The sequence below is a fragment of the Sinocyclocheilus anshuiensis genome, unplaced genomic scaffold (assembly GCF_001515605.1).
Source record: "Sinocyclocheilus anshuiensis isolate Anshui unplaced genomic scaffold, SAMN03320099.WGS_v1.1 scaffold745, whole genome shotgun sequence".
Classification (NCBI taxonomy): Eukaryota; Metazoa; Chordata; class Actinopteri; order Cypriniformes; family Cyprinidae; genus Sinocyclocheilus; species Sinocyclocheilus anshuiensis.
Window position 1 is genome coordinate 216,610 of NW_015540128.1, and position 11,433 is coordinate 228,042.

At 34.2% G+C, this 11,433-nt stretch overlaps 1 protein-coding gene across 1 annotated transcript in view; it reads left to right on the forward strand.

Annotated features, from left to right (window-relative positions):
* golga2 (golgin A2) overlaps positions 1–7,873 on the forward strand; it is a 29,091-nt gene extending 21,218 nt beyond the window's left edge. Inside the window, exons 25-28 of the mRNA XM_016484510.1 lie at positions 897–1,064; positions 2,441–2,547; positions 4,745–4,898; positions 6,017–7,873. Of these exons, the coding sequence (XP_016339996.1) occupies positions 897–1,064; positions 2,441–2,547; positions 4,745–4,898; positions 6,017–6,267 (680 nt within the window). The 3' untranslated portion in view covers positions 6,268–7,873. The remainder of the gene's footprint in view (positions 1–896; positions 1,065–2,440; positions 2,548–4,744; positions 4,899–6,016) is intronic.
* The last annotated feature ends 3,560 nt before the right edge of the window (positions 7,874–11,433 follow it).

Consider the following 11,433-nt stretch of genomic DNA (forward strand, 5'->3'; position numbering starts at 1 on the left):
GAGCTTCACTGCACTCAAATCACACAGACTATTCTATTTTTGCTTTTAATAAACTTTTTAAGACATTTAAGTTTGAAAATCTTTTCTCTTCTGTCTCTTCTGCTCATCAAGGCTGTATTTATTTAATTAAAAATACAGTAAAAATTGCTAAATATTATTCTAATTTAAAACAGTTGTTTTCTATGTGAATATCTGTTAAACTGTAATTTATTTCTGTGATGCGCAGCTGTATTTTCAGCATCATTACTCCAGTCTTCAGTGTCACATGATCTTCAGAAATCATTCTAATATGCTGATTTGCTGCTCAAGAAACATTTCTGATTATTATCAATGTTGAAAACAGTTGTGCTGCACGATATTTCTGTGGAACCCATGATAAACTACACTAAAAACAAAGAAATTAATATATTTTTTGCATTGATCAAAAGTAACATTAAAGACAATTATAATGTTACAAAAGATTTCCATTTCAAATAAATGTAGTCTTTTGAAGTATATGTTTGTCAAAGAATCCTGAAAAACAAATGTATCACAGTTTCCACAAAAATATTAAGCAGCAAAAATATTGATAATAATTTGTTAATTTCAACATTGCCAATAAAAGAAGAAAACATGAAACAGCATAAAAAAATCTCGAACTTTTGGCCGTTGGTGTAGCTTATCTAAATGGTCACACAAAACCAGTCTTAAGTGTCAATTTTTCAAAATTGAGATGTATACATCATCTGAAATCTGAATAAATAAATATCTTAATGATTTTTAGCATAAAAGAAAAATCTATAATTTTGACCCATACAATGTATTGTTGGCTATTGCTACAAATATACCCCAGCGACTTAAGACTCCAGGGTCACATTTATTATTTTACTCTCTAACGATTACTGTACCTTTTGTAGGAGGCTCTGACGGGGTCCCGGTGGAGGTGCACAAGGCTCTGCGGCTGGCCATGGAGAAACTCCAGGAGCGTTTCACGGCGCTCATGCAGGAGAAGGTGGATCTGAGGGAGCGACTGGAGGAGCTGGAGCACCACTGCATTCAGCTGTCAGGAGAAACAGACACCATCGGTGAGACACCGCTGCTGCACACACAGGGACGACTCGTCAAGCACTTCTGCCACTGTGTGTCCAAATACATGAAGCGCAGGAGGTTTCTACCTGCTTAACAAATGCTTTATTTCTCATTTGTGACCCTGGAGCACAAAACCAGTCCATAAGGGACAATTTTTTGAAATTGAGATGTATGCATCATCTGAAAGCTGAATAAATAATCTTTCCATTGATGTACGGTTAGGATAGGATAATATCTGGCTGAGATACAACTATTTGAAAATCTGGAATCTGAGGGTGCAAAAAAATCTAAATATTGAGAAAATCATCTTTAAAGTTGTCCAAATTAAGTTCTTAGCAATGCATATTACTAATCAAAAATTAAGTTTTGATATATTTACGGTAGGAAATTTACTAAATATCTTCATGGAACATGATCTTTACTTAATATTCTAATGATTTTTGGCATAAAAGAAAAATGTATTGTTGGCTATTGCTACAAATACCCCAGCGACTTAAGACTGCTTTTGTGCTCCAGGCTCACAATTATACTATTGTCATGTCTATATATAAGTTTGTCTAGTTATGATATTTCTATTTAATTAATAATACGTAATAGTAATAAATACTATTAATAGCAATTATTTTTATAATATCAATTCAAAAAGTAAAAAAAAAAATCCAACAATCTATAGTCAATATCAATCTTTATACTACTATGTTTTAAACTTATTACTTAAGTAAAATAATACTATTAATAGCAATATTGGTTTAAAAATATTAATAAATGAATGAATGAATTAATTCAATAAAACACAGGTAATACTATATAGTCAGTATGAATGTTTCTACTTGTGCTCAGTTTTAAATGTTCTATTTAATAGTATTAATATTAATAAGTAATAATAATTAATGCTATTAATATTTAATATAAACGTTTTAAAAGGGAAAATTGCTACTGCTATAATCAATATAAATTTTTCTACTTATGCTTATTTTCTGATTAATTAATAATGTGCCCGTATTTAGTAATATGTTGGATATATCGCAGATAATGCATAGTATTATCACTTCACATTCACAACACAATAAATATTTGTAGATATCTTATTATAAATTAAATGCACTTTAGCTTCTTTTCCATCAAACAACTTCAAATACTTCTATAAAGACTTTATCTTTACTTTGCACTTGTTTACACAAACTAACTCAAGCCAGCCCAGAGAAGATATCTAGATATTGGTTGAAAATGATCTGTTTCTTTATTGTTGTTCTTTGTTCCTTTGCACTTAAAATTTGTTGTGTTCAATTCAGTGATGAGAGATGTAGCAAATCTGACGCTGTCGCATCGGGAGTTTTTGTTTACGGATGTGTTTGTTGTGTTGTGTGTGTAGGTGAATACATCGCGCTGTATCAGAACCAAAGAGCCATCATGAAACAAAGACACTATGAGAAGGAGCAGTACATCAGCATGCTGGCCAAAGACAAGGAGGAGATGAAGGTACGAGGAGTTAGGGATATGCCGGTATCAAATTTTCAAAGTTATTATCACGGTATTGAAATTTAGTTGCAAAAAAGTGTTGTCATAATACAGTATATCAGGTTTAATAACGTCTTTCTTATAACGAAAATAACTGAACATTTAAATACAATAAAGCAATACACAAAAAAGTTACAAATTTTACACCGATTAAAGTGCTAAACAACTATAAAGACCAATAGGTATCACTTTGCATATCTAGATATTGGTTGAAAATTATCTGTTTCTTTATTGTTGTTCTTTGTTCCTTTGCACTTAAAATTTGTTGTTCAATTCAGTGATGAGAGATGTAGCAAATCTGACGCTGTCGCATCGGGAGTTTTTGTTTACGGATGTGTTTGTTGTGTTGTGTGTGTAGGTGAATACATCGCGCTGTATCAGAACCAAAGAGCCATCATGAAACAAAGACACTATGAGAAGGAGCAGTACATCAGCATGCTGGCCAAAGACAAGGAGGAGATGAAGGTACGAGGAGTTAGGGATATGCCGGTATCAAATTTTCAAAGTTATTATCACGGTATTGAAATTTAGTTGCAAAAAAGTGTTGTCATAATACAGTATATCAGGTTTAATAACGTCTTTCTTATAACGAAAATAACTGAACATTTAAATACAATAAAGCAATACACAAAAAAGTTACAAATTTTACACCAGTTAAAGTGCTAAACAACTATAAAGACCAATAGGTATCACTTTGCAATAAGATCTCATTAGTTAATCTTAGTTAATGCATTAACATTCACAATGAGCGATGGCTACATTTACTACAGAAGTTATTAATCTTTGTTGAAAAATACAACTCTGTTCATGTTAGCAACACAGTTGCAACTTTTGATTTTAAAAACGTGTTATTAAATATTGGAATACCTAAGATTAATGAATGTTTAGAAGAATTTTTCATTGGCAGTTTTTGTTAACTAATGAGTTAACTAATGAAGCCCTAATGCAAAGTGTGACCGAACAATAAAGAATCAAAACACTTTCACGCAATATCTAGGGCATGTTGTAGTCCAGATTAAAATGTGACCCTGGAGCACAAAAGCAGTGTTAAGTCGCTGGGGTATATTTGTAGCAATAGCCAACAATACATTGTATGTGTCAAAATTATTGATTTTTCTTTTATGCCAAAAATCATTAGGATATTAAGTAAAGATCATGTTCCATGAAGATATTTTGTACATTTCCTACCGTAAATATATCAAAACTTAATTTTTGATTAGTAATATGCATTGCTAAGAACTTCATTTGGACAACTTTAAAGATGATTTTCTCAATATTTAGATTTTTTTGCACCCTCAGATTCCAGATTTTCAAATAGTTGTATCTCAGCCAAATATTGTCCTATCCTAACAAGCTTATTTATTCAGCTTTCAGATGATGTATAAATCTCAATTCCTAAACATTGACACTTAAGACTGGTTTTGTGCTCCAGGGTCACAAATGTAAAAAAAGATTGAATATAAATAGCCTATTAAGTCTAAATATTTAAGTATTTGGCGCTGTGATGAACACCATAGTGAATCTGAATGGCTATTTAAATCATTTAAACACCTTTCAGAAACAAAGTAGCTCAGCTGCTTCCTTTACGGGGTTTCCGGGGTAACGGCTGCATTTCTGCTGTTTAGCGCCATCTGCTGTCAGAGAGTGAATGTGCTATCATTCTCCTTCACGTGCTCCGCCATGCTCTTCTCATGCGTTTGAGTGCGCATGTTGAGCGGTGTTGTGCATCGTGACCACGCGGCAACCTCCCGCTCTCTCTCGTGAAGCCAACACGGAAGTGACTTAAACTGTAATTCATCAACTGGCCGCTAGAGGCTGGCCCTGAAAGGGAGTCAATCCCATAGACTCCCCATGTTAAAATGCCCAACTTTACAGCAGAAAAAAACATGTTGACGCGCTGCCAAGATGGCGATGGCCGGCTCCGCCTACTTTAGGCTTCAAAAACGCTCTTCGGAAACCTACGGGTGACCAGCTGATGGGAAAACTATTCTTAAAATGCATTCAAAATTCTGAATAATTTGTAAGTGCCCAAGATAACAGTGTTGTGCATATTCATTATCCTGATATATCGCATTACTGAATATCGGCACATGTCTAGATGGAGTGATGTTGACCTGTGTGTGTGTGTGTGTGTGTGTGTGTGTGTGTGTGTGTTCAGGCGAAGCTAGCGGAGCTGCAGGATCTGGTCATGCGTCTGGTGGGCGAGCGTAACGAGTGGTACAGCAGGTACATGAGCGCCGTTGGTAACCCTGACCTCCTGTCCTCCGGAGGAGAACGCCTCCATCCTGCTGACGGACACACGGAAAGCCCAGGTGCTACAGCACAGTCTCACTCACACAAACTCATACCGATTCAGTTCACTCAGATGAGTCGATTCAGTGAACCAGTTCAGCTACAGGCGGCTACACTTTCAGAAGTGTGATTTGAGGTCTGGAAAAGTTGTAAAAAAATTTATAGACAATATCAAGTACTATAGTAATAGTACTATTATTGATAAAAATCATTAATACTATTAATAGCAACAATTCTTTTTAAATATATTAATTAGCACTAAAAGGAAAAGTCTTGAAATTTTCTATAGTCAGTTTAAATGTTTCTTGTTATGCTCAGTTTAAAACGATTTCTCTTTAATTAATAGCAGTCATACTAATAAGTAATAATTAATACTACTAAAACAATATTGTATTCATTGAAAATATAAAAGTAAAAAAAGTCTTTCTACAGTCAATATAAATTGTCCTAGTTATGCTCATTTTTAAACTATTTGTTTTTAATTAATGATATTAATAATAATTAATTTTATTAATAGCATATTTTCATATATTTAAAATATACAAGGAAAAGTCCAATACTCTGTACTCAGTATACATTTTTCTTATGCTCAGTTTTAATAATAGCAATATTATTTTAATACATTCATTTATAGTATAAAAGGAAAAGTCAATACAATATAGTCAATATAATCTTTTCTGCTTATGCTCAGTTTTAAACTATTTCTTCAGCAAGAAATACCTTTGAGTGTGATTGTTAAATTTTTTTCTTTCCCAGTCAATCCGACTGGAGAAAACAAAAGAAAACATGGAAATGCATTAGTCAGAAAGCGTGCAAATCCTAAAACCATTTGATAAATCACTTAAAAATGTTCCTGGAATCCATGCGTGACATTTTCTGTCTTCTGTTTTGTTAAAGTCCCACCTTATTATTTTTTGTCTGGTTATTATTATTTGTGTTTTGGCTGTACCTGGCATTTAATTCAACTTTAACTCTTATAGCTCTAAATAATTCAAGAATGTTGTCATTCGAGCTCTGATGGAATCTACAGACAGTTTTTGCATCATCAGATTAGACAAAATATCATTTACTCTAATATTCAAATTGTATGACCAGCTGATTGTATGTTCTGTGTTGTTTTCCTAAAATCTTCACTCAGCCGTTCTGGAGCTGAGCGCAGCGGAGGAGGCGTCTACAGCGCCTCAGTCCAGCACAGACCCACAGACTCAATCCCAGAGTCCAGAGAGGCCTGGATCCGCACCGGACGGCACGGCCCGCCAGATCATGCAGCTCCTGCAGGAGATCCAGAACCCTCAGGCCAGACCCGCTCCCTTCCTGGGAGAAAACCCCTGCATCCCGTTCTTCTACCGGCCCGACGAACAAGACGAGGTCAAGATCCTGGTGGTCTGACAGCGTCCGTCTCTGTAGGAAACCCGAATCTTTCCTGCTTGGCTTCTGGCGAAAAGGACACACGTATTAAATGGGTTTTCCCTCTTTGTTTCTCTGGTTTCTACAGCGAATAAGAGAAATTTGATGACTTCTGAAGCTTTCCGGTTACGCTCGGTTTGTCTGTAAACCAGTTAATCCATAAGAATATCAGTTTTTGCTGCTCTGTGTCTTGTCCCTCTCCCATTTGTCCTCTTTCACTTTATCAAACAAGTGCAATAGACAGGTGACACATCAGTGATTCATATCAGTATGATTCAGATCGTGAACTCCTTATGTAATGAACTCGCACACTAACTAGGGTACAGTAATGAGTAATACTGATATGATAAAGCAGGTCTGGACCGAGACGATGAAGTGTTTTCTGAGAGCATCAGATAATGAAGTGTTTATGTAGGGCAGATTACTGAGAAGGAAATGAATCGGAATTAAACATTTATTGATGAATCATTCGATCGGATTCGATGCTTTATGCATCACATTGTAGGTTAGAATCGAGCCGAGAGTGTTCGGTGGACACAAGAAGTTTAAAACCGAGTTGTTTTGCTTTTCTAATTGGGATTTATTGAAAGATGTAGTTATAATTTCTTCCCTAAAAACACACGAGCACCTGTTTTTTGTAGACTGCGTGACGTCGAAGCTTTCGAGATGTTGGCGATTGTTTGCGGCTAACTTTATGACGCTAGTGTCCGTCAGCTGAGAGTTTGGAGTGGCGTGTGTATGTGGAGTGAATGATAGAGCGTTTATGAGAGCTGGACATATACTAGAGAATATATGAAGATATATTGAACGGTGATTTCATTCATAAACATCCTCCACCATCAGATTTGGCAACACTTTCTGTGAAGATAAAGCTCTTCCTCATGTCTTGCAATTGTATGTTTTTGTAAATAAATGTAATCGCAGCTACACCTTTAAAGAGTGTGATGCATTTTGCATGCATTATGCTCTTTAGAAGTGAATGCATATTAATCTACAGGTACTTACAAAAACATTCAACCAATTCTGAAGTAGAATGCATTGTGCATTGCTCTCTAATGCATTGTATTTACACGCAGGCTTCATAGAAAGTGTTGCCGTATCTGTATTCACCTGAAGAATTGAACTCATGTATGTGGTTATAGCTGGAAGGCGTGTGGATCGAGTTTACATCTGAATAATGTGTTTCACCCTGCTGCACTTTTGTGAGTGTCGAGCTTCTGCATCATTTCTATCTGCGCTCTCCATGTATGAATATATTTTCCAGTGATTGTTTTGGGCGTGGGCTTTAATCAGACATTGATTGTTTTGCTTGTTCATGTAACAGACGTGTAAATAGTGTAACTGTGTATCATACTGTATATTGACTGGGGGAAGGCTTGCGTTTGCCTGCTGAAGACTCAGTGCGAAGAGAGGACGGGATGTTTGTGTGGTTTCATACTGCGGCTGAACTAAAGGAGAATTCTATTTATTTGGGATAATTGCACTAATCTGTTTTACTCTAGACTGATGGAACACAATGAAGGAATAATGAGTAGTTCGAGTGATGATTTTCCTCCTAAATAAACCTGATTGAGCAAAATGAAGCCCATATTATGTCTGAAGTTCATGATTTGGGAATTGAATATGATTTCAGTCTCTGTTGAGGTTGAGATGCAATGCATGGTTTCTAGTATTAGTTGTATATAATGTTAATGCACTGCTAAAACTCTTGTAATCAGCTTTGTTTTAATGACCTCACTGAGAGACTACGTTGAATGTTTCCACATGAGATGCATGCTTTGGTAAATTCTAAGTAACAATGTCGTAATTATGACATAAAAGTTTACATTTATATACTAATTGACAGTTTTTCCTTTTGTCATAATTGACTTTTATAATTAATCTCATTATTGTGATTTAGTATCATAATTTAGATTTTTTTTAATCCCATAATTATGACTTGATCTCATAATCTCTTGATTTCATAATTATAATTTACCATTTTGGTTATTAATTATAACTTACCATCCCATAATTATGACTAGTTAATTTAGATTTTGAAATAATTTAGATTATGACTGAATTCTGACTCATAATTATGACTGATGTCATAATTTTAACTTTTTATCATAATTGTCATAATTATGACTTAGTATGTCAATTTTGACTTGTTTCTTCAGTTATGATTTGATTTGTCAATTTTGACATCTCATAATTATGACTTGATATGTCAATTTTGACAACCTCAATCAATTTTTTAATGTTTATCTCAATTATAGCTTAAGTCATAATTTTAGATCTATAATTCTATTGGTCTATAATTTATCTATAATCTCACAATTGTGACTTGGTATCTCATAATTATTATTTTGCCATAATTTAGTTTTTTAATGTAATTATGACAAGTCATTAAGACAAGTGAACATAATGACAACTGTTTTGCCTTTTTATGTCATAATTTTGACCTATTTCATAATTATGACTTAGTATGTCATAATTCTGATCTTTTATTTCATAATTATGACTCAATATGTCAATTTTGATTCTCATAATTGAGTTAAATAGTCATGAAAAAAATATCAAGTCGTAGTTATTAGATAAAAAAAGGCATGATTAAAAGTTAAAAGTCAAAATTGACACACCGAGTCATAATTATGAGATAAAAAGTTAAGTTGCCAGTATAATTTTGATGCACCTCATAATTATGATTGTCATAATTGCAACTTTTTATGTAATAATTGAGACTTTTTAGGTCATAATTGTGGTTTACCAAAACATTATTTTTTTTTCTTTTGTGGCAGCAATGACCTTCCATAGAAATACATCAGCACAGGAAAGAAAACTACACTCTGCATTTCATTTCATACTTGACTTGTGTTCTCTGAAGACAAGAAAAACGACACAAAAACAACATTTTGGTACACTGAACTTTAATGATGACAAACCCGTCCAAGCAGAGACACGTTACACGCATTCACTCACCGTTACACACTCAGTATTGTAACACCTTTCTGTCCAAACACAGAAAGAGGCCCGGTTTATTTACCCATAATAATTTAATATTCAATAATCATACATGTGGACTAGTCTCTAAACAGTGGAAGCACAATTTGACACACACTTAAGATACAGTATGTCCATGACAGACTCTTAAATAACGGTAAATCTTTTCTGGTTAGTGGGTTTTACTAAGACTCCCGAGTGGATTCTGGGAAGGTTTGGTGTGCATGTTGAAGACAGAAACATATTGTTGATATACGGTACAGTTAAAACTGTGTGGTCATGCCACAACGCCAACTATCAGCAACAGGGGCTTTATTATCTTTCGAATTATTACAACAAACGGCAGAATTACAGTCCACTGTTGTGGAGGGTTGTGTTCATATGTTCTCCTTTTCAACAAACTGGAATGATTTCTATGCATAGCCCAGCAGTGATATTTAACGTTTCGTTTTTGCTAGATCTTGATTTAACGAACCTTAAATTACAGACAGGAAAATCAGACTTGAGATACATTTGCATAATTTCAATGCACAGGGACGGTTTGTCCACACACACATGAAAAATGTCCATTGGTGCTACTATTTTTAGTAACTATTTTTAATATCCCAGCAAAAATAATCAAATTTTTATCCAATAAGAAACAGTTTGTGGCTTGATTGATGTGGTGGAATCAATGTGGTAAGTTAAACAAAAAAATTACATATGTGGCTATGTTCAGAATATCATACTACTGTAACTATTTCTGCAGTATATACACTATGCACAGTGTGCATATGATCTATATGAATACCCACATTACTGACTACATTTGCAAAAAATGCAAATTTATCAGACTTAAATTAAGCATGCAATGCAGCATGCTACTGTTTAGCACTGATTTGAGCAATATTTGTTAAAAACAGTAAGCAGTGTATACTGTACAGTAAGTATTCAATTCTAAACACAGCCTGTGTGTGGAAAACCATCCCGACATGATCATTCGTCCTGAACGCTCAACAGTCTTCAGCATTAGTGTCTACTCGTTTATTAAATCATTTGTAAACACACAAGCATCTCACCGAACGCAAGAACGTCTGTTCACCCTAAAACTGCACTACTGTGTTTTAAATGACCTGTAGATCCGGCTGACCGGTGAATGTATTGCACTCTCTAATTCAATCCAGCCCCACCAAAGGTTCAGATACACTAATGAATGAATGATTTCTGAGCACAAGCACTGAGGGTGAACACACGTCCTTGTACCTGAGAGCTTTTACATCGGCACAATGTTTGCACCGCGAGGAAATCCCTATTTTAGTGCTTTTTTCAGGTTTTACAGTAGCTAGTAACAAGAAAAAGAGACGGAGATAATGATTGTTTGCAGTGTGGGGGGAAATGGCTTTGGAACAGATAAGAAAAAGATATGTTGGGAAGCAGATGGTTTTGGGTCCCATTGACTTTCACAGTACTGTTTGTCCAAACAATGGACAAACCTCACGATCCTCTCTACCAGATTCAAACCTTTCAATAACTTCCATTCAATATTACATCATAGTTTACATGTTGATCATTTAGATAGTGGCCACACAAAGTATTTGTTCACTAAAGTCACTTGAAATGTTTTAATGTCAGTCACTGTATGAAAGAAAAAACCTAATTCTGCAGCTTTTTAAAACTTTTCAGATTATTTTGGAATCTCTGTATTTTATTTAGATTATAAAATTTAATTATTGTGTTTATTGAATTTTTAAAAGTCAGCTATATGTTTAAAGACTAAAATTAATACTATAAAATGTATTTAAATTAAGTTAAAGTTTTTTTTTCTACTATAGTATTGTACAGCATTATTTATTTATTTATACATTTTTTAAATTATTTTAGTAAAAATAATTATTTTTAAATCTTATTTATTTTTATTAGTTTTTTTCTAGTACTCTCGCTCTAGAATACTTCATTCTGATTGGTCGATCACGTCATTAAATGGTCAAATATGCCTGAATAATCAGCGCACGTCGATTAATTTTTCAATGATACCATTACAATAACTACATTTGAACAAATATATAAAAAAAAAACTGTGAACTTTCAATCTTAAGAAATGTTTTTGCCTACGTCACGCATCTTGCGTCACGCGTTTCAAAATTTGGCGCCATCTTGCGTCTCAAACGGTTATTGCTCGGTTAAAAA